General features: G+C 36.4%; 7 protein-coding genes across 7 annotated transcripts; 4 read left to right on the top strand and 3 right to left on the bottom strand.

Annotated features, from left to right (window-relative positions):
- Nucleotides 1-1,766: 1,766 nt before the first annotated feature.
- LOC106434579 (mannan endo-1,4-beta-mannosidase 3-like) lies at nucleotides 1,767-3,921 on the top strand. The gene is made up of 4 exons (XM_013875446.3): nucleotides 1,767-2,209; nucleotides 2,358-2,552; nucleotides 2,646-2,980; nucleotides 3,457-3,921. The coding sequence occupies exons 1-4, from the start codon at nucleotides 1,880-1,882 to the stop codon at nucleotides 3,842-3,844; spliced, it is 1,248 nt and encodes a 415-aa protein (XP_013730900.2). The 5' UTR covers nucleotides 1,767-1,879; the 3' UTR covers nucleotides 3,845-3,921.
- A 4,527-nt stretch (nucleotides 3,922-8,448) lies between these two features.
- LOC106434575 (methylesterase 17) lies at nucleotides 8,449-9,751 on the top strand. Its single transcript, XM_013875442.3, has 4 exons — nucleotides 8,449-8,814; nucleotides 8,899-9,039; nucleotides 9,111-9,245; nucleotides 9,332-9,751. The coding sequence occupies exons 1-4, from the start codon at nucleotides 8,551-8,553 to the stop codon at nucleotides 9,620-9,622; spliced, it is 831 nt and encodes a 276-aa protein (XP_013730896.2). The 5' UTR covers nucleotides 8,449-8,550; the 3' UTR covers nucleotides 9,623-9,751.
- Nucleotides 9,752-10,289: 538 nt separating this feature from the next.
- LOC106434574 (cytochrome b-c1 complex subunit 8-1, mitochondrial) lies at nucleotides 10,290-10,988 on the bottom strand. The gene is made up of 2 exons (XM_013875441.3): nucleotides 10,702-10,988; nucleotides 10,290-10,480 (listed from the first exon to the last, which is right to left on the bottom strand). The coding sequence occupies exons 1-2, from the start codon at nucleotides 10,869-10,871 to the stop codon at nucleotides 10,432-10,434; spliced, it is 219 nt and encodes a 72-aa protein (XP_013730895.1). The 5' UTR covers nucleotides 10,872-10,988; the 3' UTR covers nucleotides 10,290-10,431.
- Nucleotides 10,989-12,345: 1,357 nt separating this feature from the next.
- Nucleotides 12,346-15,067, top strand: LOC106434584 (protein transport protein SEC31). Its single transcript, XM_013875450.3, has 5 exons — nucleotides 12,346-12,810; nucleotides 13,266-13,378; nucleotides 13,455-13,823; nucleotides 13,906-14,701; nucleotides 14,786-15,067. Exons 1-5 carry the CDS (start codon nucleotides 12,552-12,554, stop codon nucleotides 14,854-14,856), a joined length of 1,608 nt encoding a protein of 535 aa, XP_013730904.2. The 5' UTR covers nucleotides 12,346-12,551; the 3' UTR covers nucleotides 14,857-15,067.
- On the bottom strand, nucleotides 15,057-17,265 carry LOC106434583 (bZIP transcription factor 28). Its single transcript, XM_013875449.3, has 2 exons — nucleotides 15,758-17,265; nucleotides 15,057-15,679 (listed from the first exon to the last, which is right to left on the bottom strand). The coding sequence occupies exons 1-2, from the start codon at nucleotides 17,202-17,204 to the stop codon at nucleotides 15,225-15,227; spliced, it is 1,902 nt and encodes a 633-aa protein (XP_013730903.2). The 5' UTR covers nucleotides 17,205-17,265; the 3' UTR covers nucleotides 15,057-15,224.
- Nucleotides 17,266-18,626: 1,361 nt separating this feature from the next.
- Nucleotides 18,627-19,683, bottom strand: LOC106434580 (transmembrane emp24 domain-containing protein p24delta6-like). The gene is made up of 4 exons (XM_013875447.3): nucleotides 19,471-19,683; nucleotides 19,043-19,267; nucleotides 18,873-18,949; nucleotides 18,627-18,771 (listed from the first exon to the last, which is right to left on the bottom strand). Exons 1-4 carry the CDS (start codon nucleotides 19,681-19,683, stop codon nucleotides 18,627-18,629), a joined length of 660 nt encoding a protein of 219 aa, XP_013730901.1.
- A 1,242-nt stretch (nucleotides 19,684-20,925) lies between these two features.
- On the top strand, nucleotides 20,926-22,715 carry LOC106434592. Its single transcript, XM_013875461.3, has 4 exons — nucleotides 20,926-21,242; nucleotides 21,538-22,165; nucleotides 22,248-22,463; nucleotides 22,550-22,715. The coding sequence occupies exons 1-4, from the start codon at nucleotides 21,152-21,154 to the stop codon at nucleotides 22,572-22,574; spliced, it is 960 nt and encodes a 319-aa protein (XP_013730915.2). The 5' UTR covers nucleotides 20,926-21,151; the 3' UTR covers nucleotides 22,575-22,715.
- Nucleotides 22,716-23,557: the final 842 nt, after the last annotated feature.

Genomic DNA, 23,557 nt, shown 5'->3' with positions numbered 1-23,557 from the left:
TATAGCTCAACGTTTGTGTGGTTAGCAACGTGACCATCTAAAAGGAGATTAAGATTAAGATTATAAGACTAATAATTCGAGTAACGACCGAGGAAATGGATTATATAGCCGTCTAAAATTCAAAACTTGTTGTTATATATACGCAAAATATCATAACTACAAAATGGAGATATTTTTTTAATCACTTGTTAATGCATGCGCAACCGTAACATTATTATTTATATTTGTCAACGGAAGAAGTATATTTTCAAACAATTAGGAGATCATAACGAACGCAAAGTTTTATTATTTATCAAAATATTTTTTTCTGAATTATGTTACCTCTCTTATTTCGGGGTGAAGATATCTACCAATTGATCGAAAATTCAAAATATGATGTGAAGGATTAATTCAACGGCACTCTTCTCGTGTTTGCATTTAGTATCAACTTCCACAACCACTCTGCTTTCCCTACTTTGCACTTTTGCAGTGGTAATCTTGGGCCCTATCGGGCCTCAATTCCATGATTAAGTAGTGTTTCTTTTAGTGGCCCACAAAAATCCAATTGAGAGGACCAGACAAGAGATAGTTCTAACTTCACGTTATAATTTTTATTACGGTTATGGAAGCTCATTTTTCATTTTTATTATTGACGTATAAACAATCTTTAAATTCTAACGTAAACAATCTTAAAACTCTATCGATACATGCAAAACTAGTAAACTACCCATAGAGACCGAGAAGCTGCAGTGAGACTCAGATAATAGTGTAAGTCTTTGTTGAGAGTGTTGAAAATATATACTCATATGTTTTATATTAAATCTCATTTTAGCTTTTAAAATTATTTTATTACAAGTGTTTTTTAGATTTCCAATACATATATTAAAGAATTTTCCGATTTTATCCTATTTCTAATTAATTAATTAACAATAATTAAATAAAATAGTATATTAAATAGGGATAAAACATAAATTATTAATTTTTCAATATGTGTGTAAAAATCTTAAACAACACTTATTATGGAACGTATGGAGTATATTTGTCATTTAACAGATTTTTGTGTTTGTCAATTACACTATCAAACAAAACTATTGAGCTAAATTATAAACATAATTTAATAAACATTTTTATTATATTAAAAACATTTTTTTGTAAAGGACCTTGCTAATTTTTTTTATCTTTACTTATGACATGAAAACTAAAGAAAAAAAAACTACGCTACAACATTTAGTTTTCTGTTATATAATTTAGAGAGAGTGAACAATCTTTATAGAGTATAACATATAATAAGAAATGCATAATTAAATTTGTTAAGAAAATATTTTTTAATTATAAAATGGAATTCTAAAAAAGTTAGTCTTAGTTTCTTTTTATTTTCTTGGGTCAAAGTCTTAGTTTCTAAAATTAACATACAATGAGCATAACTGGAATTGACTACACTAAAAATTGACTTTTAGATAAACTCAATTAGTGTAATACATGGGAACATTTCCATGAAGAATCCCCCTGTTTGATGACTGATATCAAGAAGAAGCAAAAGAAAAATGATTACAATAAATATAAATGGTAAACAAAAATTAAAAAATCCAAACTGATTAAGAATAGATCGATATGTTTCCAACAATAGTGTGACACATTAATTATTTAATGACATGTTGGTAGTTTAACAGATAAATATCAATCTATACAATAACTATAATATTATTTAACTTAATGTAGGCTGATATTTCTTTAAAATATATTTAAGGAATGTAACATTAATAAGTAAGTAGATCACAGAATTTGTGAATGGTGCATGACTGTGATTGTAATTAAGAAAACACTTAATCTCTGAATATATAACTGTATTGATCTCGAAGACAATAGAGCACAAAAACCAAAAAGAAAGTAAAACAAGAAGATGAAGTGTTTTTGTTTGGTTGCGTTTCTAGCAATTGTGATCACACAGAGCTATAACGATCTAGGAGTAGAAGCAGCGTCGGGGAATGGTTTCGTGAGAAGGAAAGGCGTCCAGTTTATTCTCAACGGGAAACCATTTTACGCCAATGGATTCAATGCCTACTGGCTCACGTACGAAGCCACCGATCCGGCCACAAGGTTTAAAATCACCTACGCCTTTCAAAACGCGACCAGTCACGGTCTGACCGTCGCACGCACATGGGGTTTCCGAGATGGCGGTTACCGTGCTCTCCAAACCGCCCCTGGTCGCTACGATGAACTAACGTTTCAGGTACACCGTATTTTGATATAGCCAAACAAGCTTTTGATCTAAAATATAATTTTACGTATAAAGTCTAGATTTTCCTCACCACGAGTGAAGCTTTTTAGTCTAATAATATATTTTATTTTCTGTTAATAATTTGTTTTGCATATTTAAGGGTTTGGATTTTGCGATAGCCGAAGCAAAAAGACTGGGTATAAAAATGATAATCACCTTTGTCAATAACTATTCCGACTTCGGAGGAAGGAAACAATACGTGGAGTGGGCTAAAAGTCAAGGCCAAGTCGTAAATTCAGAAGACGATTTCTACACAAACCCTCTTGTTAAACAGTTCTTCAAGAACCACGTCAAGGTACACATACAAAGTCTATTAATAATATTCATATATATATATCAACAAATTTTGAAGATGGTAAATTAAACAACCTATGATCTTTCGCTTTAGACCATGGTGGACAGAGTGAATACATTTACCAAAATTGCATACAAAGATGAACCAACCATTATGGCTTGGGAGCTCATGAACGAACCCCAATGCAAAGCAGATCCAAGTGGAAAAACCCTGACGGCTTGGATTGGTGAAATGGCTACTTACGTGAAATCACTTGATTCAAAACATCTCCTCTCTACCGGTCTTGAAGGCTTCTATGGTGACTCATCTCCTCAAAGAAAAGCTTCTTTGAATCCAGTTGCAGCCAACGTTCTTGGAACCGATTTCATCGCTAATCACTTTTTCGACGCCATTGATTTCGCATCGATTCACTCTTACCCTGACTTATGGTAATATATAATAAACTCACATAACTGGTACTGGATTTTTATACATTCGTGTAGACAAAATCATCATGTTCTTTTCGTTCCTTGCTTAACACATTACCTTATAAAAATCGTTTATTTTCCTCTTGTATAGTCCATAACGTGGGATTATCTTAGTTTTCTTTTTAGCACCTTTAATTTTTTTTTGATTTTATACTCGTAGACATAATAAGTTAATAACTATGCAATATGAATGTATTGCGTAATATATGTCCACTATAAATTTGTTTTCTATTCAGAAAAATGTTTAGTTTCCTGATACTTTTTATCTTAGTCAAAGTTGTAGTGTTTAGAGTTTGTGATCTATCCTAGTGAAGGTTTAAGTGTTTAGGATTTATGATTCCGCTTTAACCCAACAGTTTATTTAACATCAATATTGCTACATGAAAACTTTTTGTTTTACAAGTTAATCTCCATTCCACTCCATGTTTTTTTTACAGGTTCCCAAACCTAAATGAGACATCTCGATTGGACTTCTTAGTAAAATGGCTCGAAGGCCACATGGAAGATGCACAAAAGATTCTTAAAAAGCCTCTAATCCTAGGAGAATTCGGGAAACCATCGAATACACCAGGCTATACTCTAGCTCAGAGAGATGCCGTCTTTAATGCAACGTTCGACACCATTTACGCATCTGCGAAAAAGGGCGGTCCAATCGCAGGTGCATTGTTTTGGCACCTTATTAGCGGCGGTATGACCAATTTTGAAGATCCCCTCTCCATTGTACTTAGTGACAACACCTCGTCGGTTAAAATTATTGGCCACCAGGCACGAAAGTTGGGTTTGATTGGTGGAAGAGGAAAACTAAGTCACAAAATCAAAATCTAGATAGGGCCTCTATGTAATAGTCTACATTGAAATTGTACCCCAATTGATATAATAATATTCTTTAAACTTTTCTCATATCTTTACACTCTTTTACTAAAACGCCATAATTATGGGTAAAGGAGATATAGCCATGTAACATCAAAGCATTTTGTCTTTTCTCATATCTTCCTTCCTGATGGTGCTTAAGAGATGGTAAGAGGGTCCTGGCTACTTATTTAACTCCAAAGAGAAAGAGAACTATCAGATTTAAAGGATCTCAAATCCGGCATTAGGGTTATAATAAAGGAACAGACAATGTTGTGGTCTGAAGATAATAGTTTAAAATCAAATTTGAGGAGGCCGTTGAGGAGCTCCTGTTTCAAATCGTAGTGAAAGAAAAAATGGCGCTCTTTTCTATTACAAATGTCTACGAATGAAACCCCTAAAAGGCTAACCTCCAACAAATGCAAAATATTAACTTTTAAATAAAATTTAGTTAACTGATTAAAATTTATTTTTCTTTTTTGGCGTAAAAAAAATATTTTTTGGTCCTCGGGGACCGTACTATTGTGCGGTGGGTGCAGACAAAGCCTTTGGTCGTGACATTGTGGATGGTCACTACAAAGCTTGTCTTTACGCTGGTTTAAGCATAGGTGGTGCCAATGGTGAAGTCATGCCTGGTCAATGGGAGTTTCAAATCAGCCCTACTGTTGGTATTGGTGCTGGTGATCAGTTATGGGTTGCTCGCTACATACTCGAGAGGATTACTGAGATATGCGGTGTGATTGTCTCATTTGATCCCAAACCAATTGAGGGTGATTGGAACGGAGCAGCTGCTCATACAAACTTCAGTACAAATTTTATTTTTCTTTTTAAAGGTTAACCAATTAAAAGCAAGCATTTGAACTATAAATTTTTCATAGATTCTTTAAATCTGTTAACACGAACATCTATATATATTATATTATATGGTATTTATTTAATTATTTGTGGGTTCTTTTATATATAAATACTTATATGATTGAAAATCAAGCTTTTTGTCAGCCACACATATTTTAAGGCTCACCAAAGTTTATCTATCTTTCTTTTCTTGTATTCTTTATCGTTTTGGGCTTATTGCTTTACATCAACTCACCAAATTAAAATAATTCAAGAAAATTTAGGACCAGAATATATAAAATAAATCGAACTGAAAACGAGACAGGATCAGCCTATCAGGTCGAACATGGACAGCCAGCCTATTTGGACCAATATGTGTCTTCTTCACGTACTTATTCTTAAGTATTGAATGTTATTACATCTGGCTGTAACAAAGTTTCGTGGTTAAACTATTAAACAAATGTTGAACTACATATATATATAGTGTAGCTCACAACGTTACGCGTCACTAGACACACAAAGAACTTTTGAGACAAAGGGACATGGTTTTTTTCCACTATCCCCAATCTATTCGTTTGCATATGTATCATCATATATAGATTCATAATTAGTTGGCATGTTACGTTATTGGAGTTCCTATCGACATTGTTGGGGTATTCCTTTTTATCTTTTTGTCGACACATAGTTGGAGTATTCAAACTCTACGTATGCCTTTATATTCAGTTTAATTTGCATAATTATGAACTCAAGATATGTTTTGGTTGATCTTAAGAGATCACTCTGATACAGTACTGTGTAACGCGTATCCTTTTACATACTACTATACCGGCTATGAACATATGCTCAGAATGCATTTGCACTAGATTATATTCTTTTATTTTACATAAGAAATTAAAACCTTAATTTCTTATAAGCAAATAGTTAAAGATTTTAATTTTCAAGTTTACGATAATATTGGCTAAAATTTTGAAGAAATTTTTTTTGTACTCAGCACAAGGCCTATGTATTATATAGCGAGGTTTGGTCTACATATAGCTATGTTTGATAAAAACTGAAAACCTAATTAAGATAAAAAAAATTCAACGTTTTTTAAAAAACTTTTTTTTCTTTTGAAAAAGCTATGTTTGATCCAAAAACAAAAGCTATTAAAGAAACCTTTTTAAGTTTTTATTATAACGATACAATTTGTCAAAAGTTTACGATTATTTTAGTGGTGTAATTTAGTGTTAATAGACTTATTTTGTCGAAACTGTAAATTGATTTTAGTTACAAAAAACTAAAAATTGATTTTTGCATATACGCATTCTGATGTGTACCACAAAAAATAAGTTCATAAATTCATAATCGAAATGAATCTGATTCCTTCGTCTACAAAGACACTGACAATTGGTAAAGGTCTTTTTTTGGGCACATGTCTCCGGTCTGACCATATCATTTTTCACCTCTCACTTATTGCATTTTCCCCACTCTCTAAATATCAAAAGTTCTAAGTTTAATTGAATGCACGTAAAAATTATTCAATATAAAAACATAATAAAATCACTGATATGTTAAGTGTGTGGTAGGAGGAGATTTTGTATATTCTAATAGAAACTTATATTATATATATGTGTGATTTTACATTGTCTTTTTTTTGCAGCTTATCCGGTTTATAGTAAAATCTCTTCCACACGTTTCTTGTTTAAAAAACTCAAAATTGGTTAGAGGAAGAGTTAGCTTTGTGTAGAAAAACCTCAGGAATATTGCATTAAAAAATATAACTTGAATCATGGTCACAAGTCACGTATATCAATATGTCATTTTCATTCAGACGTTGGTTTGTCTAGCATACGAATTGAAAACTATAAAATCAAGCTGAGTTACAAAAAAAACCGAAAAGCTAGGGAGATCGGAAAAAAAGGAAGAATAAAAAGACGCTTTCGTTACTCGCGGAAAAGGAGGAGATATCATCTTCATCTTTGTTTTTGACACTTCTCCTTTTTTCACTTCTCAATCAAGCTTATTTATTTAATTCCATTTTCCTTTATCGTTCTCAAATTACATATAAACGAAAAAGGAATGAAAACAATTGCACAAACGTCACAATTCTAAAGCCTTTGTCAAAAAGTCACCATTCTTTTCATGTGTAGTTTGATGGTTCTACGCAGTACCAGCTCTAGGGGAGTGCACAAAGTGCAACAGCACAGAGCCCCACATTTGTAGTCAAATTTTTTTCACTTTTTAGGGTCCTAAATTTTTTGTTATTACAGTTTTAGTCAATATTTCTTTACTCAATAAGGCTCTAATTTTTTTAGTTTTTACATGGATTTAACTTTCAACTTCAAGTTCACTTAATTATAAAAAAAATAGCACAGAGCCCCACTATTTTTTGAGCCGGCCCTGCTTCTACGTAAATATCATGACCGGTACGTTTTCCAACTTTACTGATCTTAAACATACATTCATAGAAAAAATAAGAAACAAGTAGGTTCTTCATAACCTTTTTTTTTGTTAAAATTAAACCAAATTGTTCCGGGTAAGAAGCTTAGTAGTAACGAGCATTAACTGGTCAATGAATTTTTTTTTCGTTAGAAACTAGACCTAGAAAACTATTACTATTATCCGATAATCAATTGTAGATGTTGACAAAAGAATAACTGAAGAAATTGGATGATAACGTTTCTTCAAAATACAAATAAATCTAGAACGGGGTTGTTAAAAATATGTCACACACGTGACATACCTTAATATATGTAACATTTTATAATAACGATGACTATCGATCCAGCTATCAAATACTAGATTTTTTTTTGAGCAAATACTAGATTTCTTTATTATTCGAGATTGAGAATCACATTATATAGTTTTTATATAACATTCTCACCGTCTGGTTATCGTAAATCTTGAAATCAATCTGAACATTAAGCTGGAAACCTCTCTCAAGAATTATTTATGCCATGCCATAAATTATTATTTATAACTCGATTCATAAATTGTATAGAGTATAAAAACGTAAATAGTACCCAACTATATAATAATAGATGTAAGTCAGAACAGACAATTATTACTCATTGACTATCCCAACTATAAGAAGAAAATGCAATAAACCAAGTGACCATATACCAAAGTCCCATCCACAACCAAATCGACAAATGTATATGCATGTGTATATATATAATAATTAATATGTATATATGTTTTTACTACAAGTTAAACATTTTTCTTCTCAATTAATCATTTTCACAAACGCAAATTTGAGCTGAAATTGATCACTATAACACGTAAGTTACATTTGCGAAAAGAACAGTTATAGAGAAAAACAGAAAAACGTGAAATGTAAAAAGAACCAGGGTTTAATTCATAGTAAAAGATTATTCGCTTCGATAAAAAATCTTGAAACTTTTTGTGTGGAATATCTTTTTTAATAAATGACTTTTTAATTGCTTTATTCTATTAGATATTTTACCAAATCTGTTTAATAAGCCATAAATTGATTTCGTTGACCTCTAAAATGAGCTGCCAAAGGAAAATTAACCTTAAATTCTACCTAAATATATTCTTTCTTTTTGTTGATTAACTTCTATGGAAACCTTTATTTCCCCTCCAACTGATGATATATTACCATAACTGGATTAATTTTCTGTTAAAAAGTTAATATACTCTCATTTCATAAATACTAAAATAATTACTAATCATATTAAAAAGTTATAATAAGAATAAAATCTCATGACTGAGAAAAGAAGCAAAGAAATCTCTTCCACTATATATGCGCTTGACATATGTGACAAAGACCCCCAAAGAATAAAACACACAGAGCACTCAGCGGAAGAAAACCCCATTAAACCTCCGGCAAAACTCCGGCGTAATCTATGGCGGAGGAGAATCAAGATCACACCCTCGAATTGAAACCAAGAAGAAAACAACCACACTTTGTGCTAATACACGGCATGAGCTTAGGATCATGGTGCTGGTACAAAATCAAGTGTCTCTTGGAAGTCTCTGGCTACACAGTCACTTGCATCGACCTCAAATCCTCCGGCATAGATCCTTCCTCTGCCGATACTCTAACTTCCTTCGACCAATACAACCAACCACTCGTCGACTTCCTCTCCTCCTTACCCGAACAAGAACAGGTCAGAGACACACACACATACAACCCTAACTGTATTGTTTCTTGTATCTGAAGTAAACTTTCTCTGTTCTGTTTTTGTCATCAGGTGATACTTGTGGGCCACAGTGCAGGAGGGCTCAGTGTAACGAGCTCGATCCAGAGATTCCCTAAGAAGATCTGTCTGGCTGTTTATATCGCAGCCACAATGCTCAAATTCGGTTTTCAGACAGATGAAGATCTGAAAGATGTAATAAAAAGAAAAAAAAATTATTTCAAATGAAGGTAACTTGTGTATGACGTTATGTTGTTTTGTCACAGGGAGTGCCTGACCTATCAGAACATGGGGATGTCTATGAGCTCGGTTTTGGTTTAGGACCCGAGAATCCTCCTACTAGTGCCCTTATCAAACCTGAGTTCAGACGAAAGCTCCTTTACCACATGACTCCTCAACAGGTTTCTCTAAGTTTCATTTCCTATAAAAAGCTCAAGATCCAAAAGTGTTATCCTAATGATATGTGATTGTTCTTGTGATTGTCAAGGAGTGTGTATTGGCTGCGTTAATGATGAGACCAGCTCCGCTTCTGGCGCTCACAACTGCGAAAATGGAAGAGGCAAAAGGGCAAGAAGAGGAGGAGGAGCAGGTGCCGCGCGTGTACATCAAGACATTGCACGACCGGGTGATGAAACCGGAGCAGCAGGAGGCGATGATGAAACGGTGGCCACCGAGACAAGCTTATAAAGTGGATAGTGACCATTCACCTTTCTTTTCTAACCCTTTTGTTCTCTGCGGTTTACTCATTAAAGCTGCCGTTTCTGTGGGTTCTATCTAAAGCACAAAGGATTATGCGTGTGTATTGTTGTTGTTGTCTGGTTGATTAAAAACCCGGTTTAAGTGATCGGTTTACGGGCCTAGTGGAGATGGTATTTAATAAAAAAACAAAATTGTTAAATTTATTTTAGTTTATATAACTTTATTTATTATGACAAAACGCCTGTACACGCCCTCGATCCAAAAAAAACGCCTGAACGCCTCTGTATCCTCTACTATAGCTGGTGGAACCAATCGCGTAAGCTTTTGTACACGTACACGTTAACACAGAAAGCTCTTGTATTTCTTCTCAAATCACTGAAGCGGACGAGCTGGAATGTGGAGTCAACTGTTGAGATAAGAGCCATGCACATAATGTTCAATAAACTCAACAGTTGTACAGTGGTATTCTCCACATTGATATTGGCATAGTCACACCATAACAAATTAAACTCCACACTTGTACTGTTGGTATTCTACACGTTGTTTTCTTCTTCTACTTTGGTGTGGAGTTTATTTTGTTATGGTGTTGCTATCAATGTGGAGAATACCACAGTACAAGTGTAAAAGACATAAAAACGAAGTCTCGATGCGAAGTAAACATTGTCTCTTATATGTTTGACTAGCATATTCACGAGTTGGATTTTTAACTTTAAAGGGAGCATAGCTAGCGTTTTTTTTAAGGAACATTAGAGAATACGATTTAATTCAATTCAATTCAAGAAACATGCACAGCAACAGTGATTGTCATAAAATCTAGACATTTATTTTGGCAATAAAGAGGTTTCAGAAAATCACAGACGCAGAAGATTGGCTTCCACACATGATGGTTCAGAACCTGTGCTCGAGTTTCTCCTGTTCCTGGAAGTGCTGAGCATACCTACATTCATTCATGTATTTGAAGATTAAGCATATACTTTTCTAGCTCACCTCTGTACTAAACTTAATTATATTCAGTTTCAAAATCTAATAAATACCCTTCATCAGCTACCTACACGCACCAATAACACAAAAACGTAAAAACCAGATTCGAAGAACAATCAATCAATCAATCAATCACCAGAATCATTGATAACGATTTGAGAAGAGAGAGAGAGTTACCAGTAGGTTCCGAGGACAGGAGTGACGAGGAGAGTGGCGCTGATCCAATTCTCCGAGACCTTGTGGTGGATCTTCTCCGGGAGATCCTTCCAGAGTCCCGTCATTATCTTCTGCTGAAACGGCGATAGCGCGTACACCACCGCCTTCAGCTTCACCGGCTGCTTCCCCATCCTCTTCTCTTCCCCCCAACGAGACGACGACGACGAATCTCCTCCCAAACACCTGAATTGACCTACAAATAAACAAATCCTCTCAACGAAGCAGTTACGATTTGAACCGGATGACCTGGGTCAACATTTTTATCTTTGATTCGGTTTGTGTAAACCGAATTGGATAACCATAAACCTAGTGAGTTAGTCTGTTTAAGTTAACAACAGCAACAACTTGGGCCCAAACAATATGGCCCAAATTTGAGAGATTCACGCTTATTAATATTTACTGTATTTATGTTAATTTCAAAATTTGGATGGATTTAAGTTTTTAATAAACTTTTAGATCATTTAAGATGAATTACAAAAGTTATTATGATTTTATTATAAAATATATATGCCCTAAACTATAAGATTTGAATCTCTTTTTATTTCTAAATAAGAATTTATCAAAGCACTTTGAAATCACTAAAAACTACTAAAAAAAAGATTAATCATTGGTGAATTTGAATGGATCATTCTTGTAGAAATAGATAATGAACAATAGTCACTGCCAAATAGGGGTGGGCATTTTACCCGAAATCCGAAGTGGCACCCGAACCCGATCCGAAAAACCCGAACCGAAATCCGAACCGAAGTAGCAAAATATCCGAACGGGTATTGAATTAGGAGAGATTGGATATCCGAACCCGAACGGGTAATATCCGAACCCGAATGGATATCCGAAAATAACCGAACATATGATAATTAACCTTATATTTATAGTTTACATCTTTCATTTTATATAAAATATTTATATTGATACTACACATACTTTAAATTCATATGATATACATACAATTACGTAGAAGATGATTTGCTATTCGCTTAAAATGCATGTCAAACTTTTTATTTCAGCAATTAACAAAAAGTTACATCCAAAATTTAAAAACAATAACCAAATTAATGTCTTTTTAGTTTGAAAATGTTATGTCCAAATCTATTAACTATGCAATCTATTAAAAATAAAAAATAGTTAAGTGAAAAGTTATATATTTAAATACAAGAAATTTGAGAAATGAAAATTTTCATTTTTTTTTCTTCAAAATCTAAATATCCGAACCCGATCCGAAATAACCGAAACCGAACTTAAAATACCCGAACCCGACCCGAAGTACAGAAATACCCGAACGGGTTCTACACCTCTATACCGAAATACCCGAAAATCCGAAATACCCGATCCGAACCCGAACGGGTACCCGAACGCCCACCCCTACTGCCAAAAATGTAAGATGAATCTTATAGAATATTATCCATTGGGTGAGGGTAGTTGAAACTCTTCAACACACTAATCTGTCGGTGGTCTCACCCACACGACCAAACCCTTTAAACATTTCTCTCACTTTCCCCCCCCGATAGTATTTTTATCATTAATTAATACTATAAATCTAAATTAATTAAATTTAAGAAACTATAGGCGAAACAATACACACAAATAAAAACCCTCAGGTACTCTGATAAATAAATAAATAATCGGAAAAATCGACAAAATTCACTTCACTTCTTCTCGGCTGTGTGTGGAGGAATTAGAGAAGAAACAACCTATCCGATTCGATTCCACAACCTTCGAATTCGATCTTTGGTTAGCTCTCGTTCTCAATCTGGTGAATTAGGGTTCCTGAACGATGGGTGTACCACAACCTTAAGCTGGTGGTTTCGCCCATGGGTAAACCTGAGGATGACGGCAACAGCCTCCGCGCCGGAGGAGAAGCTCACGGCGATTCCGCGGAGAGGAGGAGGAGGAGGAATGCTCCTCCTCGTTGTTGTTGTGGGTGTTTCGAATGGATCTCGGGGCTTGTTGGGTGTAAATGCCTCTTCGTGCTGCTTCTCTCCGTCTCCTTGTTTCTCTCCGCTTTGTTTTTGTTGCTTCCTTTTGGCGCCGTGGATCGTGGGGGTTCGAGTCTCGATCCCAGATTTAAAGGTTATTCCTTTTTTTTTTTCCTTCTAGCTTTGTATTGATAAAAGTTTCCTGTTTTGGCATTGAATCTACTCTTTGATTGAGTCTTATGTTTACTCTCTGTGTAGTAATGAAATTGGTAATCTTTTATTACAAACGCTATTTTTGGAACGAGGTTTGACTGTGAATGATTCTTTGCTATTGTTAACTAGTGTCAGAGATGAGTCAAAGTTGCTTTTTTTTTTTTTTTTCAAACCTTTGAGATAAGGAGTATCATTAGCTGTTGCTAATCAGAGAAGAGTTACATGTTTGTGTGCATTGTAACTAGAAGCTGTTAGTTATTGACATAGTAGTGATGTGTGTCCTTTGATTCGGTCTTGATTTTCACTCTAGATACCTGTAGATTCTACGTTACTGATGGGCAAATGAGATAATAAACCAATGCTGATTATAGTCCTCCACTTTTACTGTGGATGCAGGTCATGCTGTAGTAGCGAGTTTTAGCCTCAATAGACCAAAATCTTTTCTTAATGAACATCTCACGCAGCTTCAACAAGACATCTTCCAAGAGATGAGCTACATTTCCATCAACGTACAGTATTTCATCTCTTTCTTATCATTTTTCTCCTTTGTCTTCTGATACAACTTGGTTCAAATGACTTAAACAGGTAACTATCCTAGCCCTCGAGTCACACGAACTGAACACAACAAAGGTTGTGTTTGGAATCGACCACGATACAGCATACCGAGAGATATTTCCTCTCTCCTTGAGTACTATCAAGGGGATGTTCGAGTCGGTGCTGATAAACCAATCCACTCTTCAGCTTACCAAACCCTTGTTTGGGGACACTTTCCTTTTCGAAGTTCTAAAGTTTCCAGGAGGAATCACTGTGATTCCACCTCAAAGTGCGTTCCCGCTGCAGAAGTTCAAGCTTTCTTTCAACTTTACGCTAAACTACTCCATTCATCGGATCCAGATAAACTTCAATACCCTTGCTATTCAACTCAAGAATGGCCTGAATCTCGCACCATACGAGGTTTGTCACAATATGCATATGCTTTAGTAAGTGTTAATGTGTTGAGTTAGATTGTTCTTACAAGGATTATGTTTGAATGCAGAATTTGTATGTAACCTTATCAAACGCAGAGGGTTCCACCGTGTATCCCCCTACGACTGTTCACTCATCTGTTTTGCTGAGAGTCGGGACTTCAAATCCAAGCCCGAGATTGAAGCAGCTGACTGATACCATCACGGGCTCGCGCTCGAAGAACCTTGGCCTGAACAATACCATATTTGGTAAGGTCAAGCAAGTTCGTCTCTCATCTTTGCCAAACAACAGTGATAGCAGCACCAACTCTCCATCACCTTCACCTTCCCCTCATTCCAACCACCACCATCACCACCATCACCATCATCATCACCACAACCATCATCACCACCACCACCACCACAACCATCATCACCAGCTTAGCCCAAGTATAGCTCCTGCTATTTCACCTGTGGCCTCTCCTGTCCCTCAGAAAAGTCCTAGAAGTAGAAGAGCTCCATCTGCACCTCCGCCCTGCAACTCAGGGAATAGAAGAGGACAAAGAGTACATTTCAAGGATAAACATTTGCATTTCTCATCTACACCTACTCCCACGCCTTCCCCTTCCCCTGCATCGCATCGTCCTCCTCGCTTTTCTGCTCAGCCACCACATGCATCACATCAGTCTCCTCGCTATTCTGCTCGACCACCACATCATCAGCTGCACTCACCGGCCCCTATTCCTGCAGCCAAGCCTCATATAGTTCCAGTCTCTGCCCCTCTACCTCATGTGGTGTTTGCCAATGCAGCTCCACCACCGAAAACCAAACCAAGTGAACCGCAGCACGCAAACGATGTTGCTCATCCTCAACCGCAGACATCTTCATGTAAGTTGCTTACTTAAACAATCATCCAATTTAGCAAGAGATATTAAATCATAAGAGCCCTTTTCTTTATGTCTATGGCTGCAGCTAATTTGAACTTACCAGCTACGCCATGGATTGTCCTACTCATGCTGATAGCGGCTTGGCTTCGTGAATAATGACATTAACATGTCTAGTACATTGTATCAGAACCTCCTCCTCTCTCTCAACCGGATACTCAAAACTTAAGTGTATAAAAAATGAATTCATATGGAGACTAGAGTTGTTGTTATAGAATGTTGCTGCACAAAAGTGTGCAGCCTTCTACTTAATGCTCTAAGAGCTTTTTGTATATTATGCTTCTGAAAGAAAAAGCAAGAATTTTCACTTTGTTCTTCTCTTCAAAATTAAATACCAAACCTTAAAAACACTGAGTTTTACAACACAGAGAAAAAAAGTCGCAAAGGTGGTTTTTGTATATATAACAAGTCAATGTTCCGTCTACTTTTGGGTCAAGATGAGTAAAAAAAAACGAGCTATGTCGGATTCAGGTAGCCACAAGATGGAGACCTGACCGGGGAAGAACGCATGAGTATGTAACGTACTTGACACTGTCTAGAAGCACCACCACGAAGACCCTGGAAAGTGATTTCGGGTTTGAGGGCATGACTCTATCGGTTTCAGAGTCAACGACCTCCCTTGGATCAAGCAACACTGAAACAACCATTGATGATGATGTGGGTTTGGTATTAGCTTTCCCATGAAAGGTCTTGTTTTGGGCGTCTTTGCTCGCCTGGGCTTCCGTGATGTTAAGCTCAGATGCCAAACGTGAAACCGGAAGCCCCTCGAGAATCCTCCTGTTCTTCATTCTCTTGTCTCGGGTGGTAGTGACATTTTGGAGATGCTCCCTTGTAATGTTGGAGACTGATGATGGGACTATAGCACCTGGAGAAATATCGAACTGAAAAACCTCGGTGCACATGCTATAATCCATTAGTGTCCCTACAATAGATGCAGTAAAGGGTTAATCTAAGTTTACTCCATTTAGTAGAACTACAAGACGAAGAGCAGCAAAGTTACCTGCGCCACCTTCATGAAACCACTGGTGAAGTCTTTTCCCATCAGGCGAACCAGAAGAAGAGAGAGCCTTTGAAGAATGTGGAAGCATTGCTCCATTTCCTCTCACATCAGGAACAGGGACACCAGGAACCGTCAACTCAGCTTCTTTGCTTTTTATCGTCTCAGAAATATTCTTCTTAGCTTTCTCGCTAGCCAAAACAGAATGAATGATCAAGTTCCCATCGATCTTCACAAGCCCATTGTTCCTTGGAACGTAGAGAGAAGCAAAGAGAGGCTCACTGGAATTGCCCACTCGTCCTTCTACTCCCCCACAACTATCTCTACCAGAACAGACACTTTCTCTTCTAACATCAGACCCATCACCAACCATAAGAACCTTCCCTCTATGCTCATCATAATACCGACGACCCTCATACTTAGCCAAACCACTATCTCCTCCATTATCAACATTCATAAACGGAACCAACGTACCAAACAAGAACATAAAGAACATAATCCCAATAAAACTGATACTAGCAGCCTTCTTGAGCTTGCTTTTCCCCTCTCCCTTCTTCGGCCTACTACAACTCGGGAGAGGCAATTTAGGAATGGGAATCTGTGATCCATAAGGATACGGCGGAGGAGGATACGGCATCCACTGATAAGGTAAAGGCGGTGCAGCCATGTAAGGATTCATAGGAGGAGGAGCACCACCAGCAGCTGCAGCCATCATCTGCTGCCTTAGCGCTGCATTCTCAGCCATCACATACGATATCTTCCCGTTTAATTCAGCAATGGTGGAGTTCATAGTCTTCACTTTCCCTTGAAGCTCCTCAACGTATTGCTTCTTCCTTAATCTCGAAAGCTGAGCGCTCTCACGGTTCCTAACCAGCCTCACCTTCTTCTTCTCATCGTCCTCCTCCACAGGAGAAGCTGATTTCTCATCAGACTTTTGGTACTTGAAGCTTCTGTAATCTCCTCCAGAGTCTCCCTTCTTCCTCTTGCTCGTGCTCTTGCTCACAGAAGAGTTCTCAGGGGAGGACAACGTGTCGCAACCGCCTGACGTCTTCGAGCCTTGCGACGAAACCTGAGAATGAACAGAGTCAGATCGATCTTCTAAACCTCTATCGACGTTCTTCGTCTCCGGTGAATCGAGATTCGCATGGTTTGCGATCGCTTCTGGACTCTGATCTCCCGAGCTTCCGAGCTCCTCTGAGATCGCCACCGGGGGCTCCGCGTCGAGGTCGAAATCGACGAAATCAACGGAATCGTCGAACGAGAAATCCAAATCCGCGAAGTCTCCGTTCTCGTCGTCGAAGAAGAAGCTTAGATCGGAAATCGGATCGGAAGCAGAGAGGAAGAGAGGATCTAGCGGCGGGACTGAGATCATCTCGGGATCTGGTAGCGTATTAGGGTTCAGATCAGGCATCTCCGGTGGGTTAGCGATAGAGAATGTGGACTCCGTCATCGCCGTTTGGTTGGTTGAATTTTTTTTTTTTTTTTTGCTTCTTTCTTTCTCTTCTGGATTATTCCACACGTTTTATTTTGGGAAGGAGAAGATGCGCGTGTGGATGCGCGTGTTACCTACACGCGGTTGGATGCGCGTGTCACCGAGGACGGAGTTCACGAGTTTGGTTTTACACGTGTGCGGGATTTTTTTGGTTGGATTTCTTTATTTGAGCATGGAAACAATTTAATATATTTAATTTTCCGAATAAAAAATAAATTATTTGTAAGGTTTATTTTATTTTTGTTCTGGATCTTAAAGGAATGAAATCCACTATTTTATTGAAAATCTAGTTATATTAATTAATCATCCCATTTTTTATTCCACAGATAGATATTTATTTTGGTATATTAATTCCTTGATGCCTTTGTTGGCTTGTAGCTAGAACGTTATATTCAGCTATCAAATATTTTTGATATATAAATATTGTTACACCATCGGTGGTGTTGTATTATTATGAATGAAATTCAAAAAGTAAAATTTAATATATTAAACAAACATATAACGGAAGTTTCAAAGAAAAAAACATACATATAACGGAGCTAATAGGTGGAGTATTTTACATTTTCAGAAACCAACTAATAGTCGTTTGAAAAGTGAAATCAAGTAGAGAAAAATTTCCGAAAAACAGATCCACTCCTGCCAAAAGACTTTTTTTATTCCTTTACTTATTGTTCGTATGAAGAATTCTTTGAGATGTCATACTTCTGAACTCCTTTTGAGTGTCATACATGCACCAAAGGATTCCAAGCACAAGATTCATATGGTATCTCAACTTTCTTCAACCGATCTATAACCAGGCGAGCCACGTGAATCACTTTCTCACAAGCGGTGGTAATCCAAATAACGACAAACGTCAGCAACGTGGTTAATCCAACTAGTTATCTGATCATTTCAAAAGCTAAATAAAGACGATGAACTCTTAATATCAGTAAGTAATGTTATAATACAAAGATTTGATGTTATTAATTTACTTTTAAGCTAGCGTCAGACAATATAACTAAGTAAAAAAATAAAATAGTAACGCACATCATGACTGTTTTCATTTGTCATCAATGCCTTCATTAATCTCTTGTTAGCTTAACGTGTCCACCAGTCAAATATTATTTGAAAGTCTACATTGTGATAAATGAATTAGATGTACGTATACATGTGATTATGATCTTGTCCTATGTGATTTTCTGAAATATATATAGATATATGATGTATGCTTCTTTTCTAATAGTTTGATTATGAAGGTTCTGTGAGCGATAAATTATGGACGAAACTAAACATGTGTTGTCTTTATGGAATTGGCATGGTACGTATGCGGTATGACTATATAACCCCCATGAAAGTCACAAGATTGCAATTTTTTCTCTAAAATAATATAGAACCATTAACTTAGATAAGCTTCTTCTTGAGGAAGAAGCCTTTGAGATGCCAAACTTGAAAAAGTGAAACAACAACGGAAAGCCCTAAAGACATAAAGCTAAGCTGCACAACCCTCTTGTTAGTCTTCTCGTTTATCTCCCTCATAGATGCTTCCCTGTAATTTTTATAATTAGTAAAACAAAACAAAAAATATCTTATATCAAAAAAGAAAAAAATCATTAAGACAGATAGAGAGATAGATGATAGTTAAATAACCTGAATCTTAGAAAGAGAATGTTTGCCCTAATTTCAAATACACGTTCAGCAGATTTTCGAAGTTCAAGCTCCACACCCTACAAACAATATATATTCATCCACATGTGTTTTTGCGGCAATAATATTACTCTAGTCTATATATGAACTGGAACTAATTACTTAAAACTTGCCTCGATCTTTTCTTTCTTAGCAATAGCATCCCAGTCTTTGGTTCCGATACCCATCTTCCAGTCAAGGCTGACGATGGCAGTGCTATTATCGACTGCGTAGTGTGTCTGATCTTTATGCATAGATAAACAAGCTAAGTATGTTCCGCTCTCACTCGTTGTAAACGCAAACCGACCTTGCGTCACGTTTGTTCTCTTGTACACTTCTTTCCCGTAAGCTGATGTTACCTATAACAAACACATGCATGAATTAATATATAACCGAGTCCTCATGCTACCAATTATAGAAGTTATATATATATCATCAATTCATCATTGTATCTCCATTGTTTTGCTAAGTTAACATTTTATGGACAATAAAATAAAATACGAAGAACAATGAAGTATATATGGTTGTGCATATATGATTTAGGTATATATAATATACATACCCGAATATTAACGGTAGGACCAAGTCCCACCTCGTTATTCTGATCAATGCAAAGGAAGTCGCCAACGACTACCACATTGGCTTGGATCTCTTCGTAGACGCATCTGTCGCCAGCCCTTGGAATCGTTAACCATATAGCTTCCACCGCCGGTAAATGAGAGCCACCGCCTGCGAGGCAAACCAAAGCAATGACTAATAACGGTGATATCACCATTGTTTGAGAGAAATAGCGAGAGAGGGAGATGATGACTTAAAAGGTTATACTATTTACGTTATTCATCAAAAAGAGTTATAAAGCTTTATGTTCCAAGTTGTAACCACTGGTAGATGTTTTTCTTGTATCCAATCAGAAGAAGCCTTTGTAGGATGTAATGAACATTTTGCTAAAGCGCAAGCCGTTTGTGCTGATTTTACTTAAATGGAACTGCGTTTAGTTTTGACTTCTGACTAGACAATTTCATCTCTGTAAGAAAGTGAAAATTCAACAAAGGTTACATTTTTCAATCCCATCATCAAAGGGTAGGCAAGAGAGGCGTAAGAATGGGTCCATTATCAGTTTGTATAATTTAGTTATAAAGGGCCCAAAGCTTTTTATTTTCTACATTTCTTTACTAAAAGGCCTAACTTCATATTTGCCTATGGTATTACATTTTTTTGAAAATAGTTTGCCTGAACTAATTAACAAATCACCTTGAGAAAATTTTATAAATTTTTTGAAACAGTTTGACAATTTTCTCCATAAAGATTCACCATGAAGAATAAAATGTCACACCAACTCAACGTCTAGAAGAAGATTAATTTTTATTAGTAATATATTATATGATGGGCTTATTTGCCAAATAACCAAAAAAAAAAGAGTAATTAGATTTTTACTGAGAGGTTAGAGAAAGATAAGAAGAGAAATAAGGAGAGAGAAAGTGTTTTTGGTTAGATAGTGGGTTTGTGTTTTTTTATGGTTATAGGGTGCAATTTCCCTTATATGATTCCACCAAATTTTTTTTTTTTTGTCAACAGATTCCACCAAATTAAACTTTACAAAACCCACTTCTTCAGAATTATAACATTTTAAAAACTAAACTATCAATAGCCCACATGAAAAAACAAATATAAATTTGAACAATTCTCTTAAATAGTCATTTTTAAGTTTTGTCTTCGATAAAAAAAATGACCAAAATAACTTTTTTTTTTTTATTTTGAAAATTTTAATATTTATTTTTTATTATTTAAATTTTGAAATCTCCTACTTAAAATCCATTCCTTAAATCTAAACTCTACGTCTAGATTAATTAACTTTATGGTATAAATATATTTTTAGTTTTTAATAAAATTTATTTTGGTTATTTTTTCTTATCGGAATTATTTTTAGGACAAAAAAAAGAGACTATTTTAGAGAATTTTTTAATAAATTTCAGTTGAAAAAAAAACAAATATAAATGAATAAAAAACTCCAAGGGAGCATTTTTGTTTCTTTTAATTGTTATTCCCACTTGATTGCGATAGAGAGAGCGATAAAGCAAAACTTTTCATCTCCTTCACCTTCACCCTCATCGTTTCCCTCAGCATGCTCATCATCAGAAACAATCTCCTCCTCTATCCTTGATGCGTCTTCTCCACTAATCTCCAGCGTGGGAGAGAGAAGCCAAAAACAAAGATCCAGAAGAAGGACAGAGAGAAAGCTATCTATGGCCGCCGCCGCCGCTGTGACAGAGAAGGAAGCTATGGTGGATCCTTTTCTAGTCGAGGCTCTCCAAAATCCTCGCCACCGTCTCACCAGTAAGTCAATTCTCTCCCAAACCCACGATCCAATTTCACTTTTTGCTCAATCATTAGCTTTCTAGGGTTTGATTGAATTAGGGGAATTGGGGATTAGGGTTTATCTTTCGCGCTTCACGATTAGATCATCCACTTGTTAGCTACACAATCATATTCATAATCATCATGAACATATTGAAGCTTGAATCATCAAATGTCAACACTTTTAATTTATTTCCACAAATGTTTTTACTTTCTATATATGGAAAGATTCTGTTTAAAGTTTGCTTCTTTTGCTTATGTGTGTGTTTTATAGTATTGAGGATGGAGCTAGATATTCAAAAGTTCTTTCAAAACCCTGACCAGCTCCAGTTCGAGTTCCCGCCTTTTCCAACGTCATACCTTCGCCTCGCTGCGCATCGAGTCGCTCAGCATTACGGACTAGTCACCACGGCTCTGGACAACGGTGCCGGTGCCTTAGATGGATCCGACAACAGAATCTTGGCGACGAGAACAGCTGAGAGCAGGTTTCCTCACGTCTGCTTATCCGAAATTCCGGTTAAGCAGGCGGAGAACGGTAGACCGGAGGGGTTCAAGATCGCGATCAAGGCTAGACCCACCAAGAGAGGATCCGGCTGCGGAGGTGGCGGGTCAGGGGTGCAGCAGAATCTTCAGAGAAGCGTTGAGGAGAGGAAAGAGGAGTATGATAAGGCGAGGGCGAGGATCTTTAATAGTCCGAGCAGTTCTGACTCTGAAGACTCTTCGTCTCTACGAGCTCCGAGTCTTGAAGGGAGTAACACTTGTGTAAACCGGAATGAACCTGAGGTTACGGCGGTTAATAATAGTACTTCCCGAGTTGCTATTATTAGAGATAGAGAGAAAGATCGGTATGATCCGGATTATGATAGGAGCTATGAGAGATATGTCGTGGATCCTGCGTACAGGTTAAAACACCTTTCCATCTCTTAAACAGCCACACTCAAGAGGTGTTCGCTTTTGCAATGTGTAATGTCTTTGTTCTTGTAGGTATGTAAGGGTTATGCCGAATCCGTTGGCAATGCACATGCCGTTTCATGATGGGGGTTTTATGCAGATGCCAAGAGGTCATCAAGCTAATCTACATTACGGTCATCCAGCTATGAGTCCCTTTATTAATAGCCCGGTTGGTTATACACCGTGGCCGAACTCACCAGCTATGAACTATGCGCAGTCATTGCACGGTCCAGATACACATCTTTTCAGGTTGCTTATTGTAGACTCTGTTGTTGTTGTTTTGGCTATTTTGATTATGTCTCGTTTCTGTGGCTTACGCTTCTTTAACCCTGCAGGCATCCTTCTGCAAGCAATCCCTGACGACAACTAGTGTTCTGAGTACAATGTCTGTATGGAAAAAAAAAAGAAACAGATTCTATAGATGTTAGCCTTTAGGAGCTCTCTCTGTTGTGTTCCAAACAATTGGCTGCTTCTTTCTTATATAACAAGACATCTACTCTCTTTTCTGTTTCTTTAATTATATCATAATCGAACTTTGAATGAACCTTCGACCATACTTGAACCAATCTATGATCATTGAATTTGGTTCTTAAATGGTGTTTTTATATAAAATGAATTCTCATGTGTTAATTCTCACATCTAGTTATTTTTTTTGGACACATAAATGTGAGGTGGTGAAGACTTGGAGGGTCATTTTCAAACTTGTAACGAGAACAACAAGTTTCACAAAGTTGCCAAACGAATAATCAATCACTCGTACTCTTTTGACATATGGTCTCATATCACACGATCCGGTTTTAGACCATCAGTGATATGATTTAGTTTTAGGCTTGGATTAGACTTGGATTTCAAGTCAACAATTATTCTGGATTAATGATTTAATTAATATTGAATTTAAGACTTATGGAAGAAGAAAAAACAATCAAGAAATATAAAACTAATTTCTAGTCAGAAAAATTGGGAAAGAACGAAACATAAATACACTCTTTTATGTGAATAAATTTGATATCAACGGTAAACAATACTAGTTATAATTGTATAATCTTTATTTAGTAGTTTAAGAGCAAAAATGCAAAGGATGGGGCCTGACTTGGTGAGACAAGATCAGAACACGCCAGCTATGATCCCACCACCATTGCTTTAAAATCATCCCCCTCCTAAATTATTGCACCTTCATTATAGAAGCAACAAAAATATAAAACTATAGAAATATTTCTATTGGTTTTGGTCCCTTCAATGATTCCATGGACATATGCATATATGAAACTTTTATAATTGGTGGTGTAGTAAATAAGTTTGGGATATGATTAAGGAGGAAGTGAGAGCATCAGATCCTGGATTCT

This window comes from Brassica napus, chromosome A1, assembly GCF_020379485.1.
Source record: "Brassica napus cultivar Da-Ae chromosome A1, Da-Ae, whole genome shotgun sequence".
In the NCBI taxonomy this organism is placed as follows: Eukaryota; Viridiplantae; Streptophyta; class Magnoliopsida; order Brassicales; family Brassicaceae; genus Brassica; species Brassica napus.
This window is presented reverse-complemented; position numbering and strand designations above follow the sequence as displayed.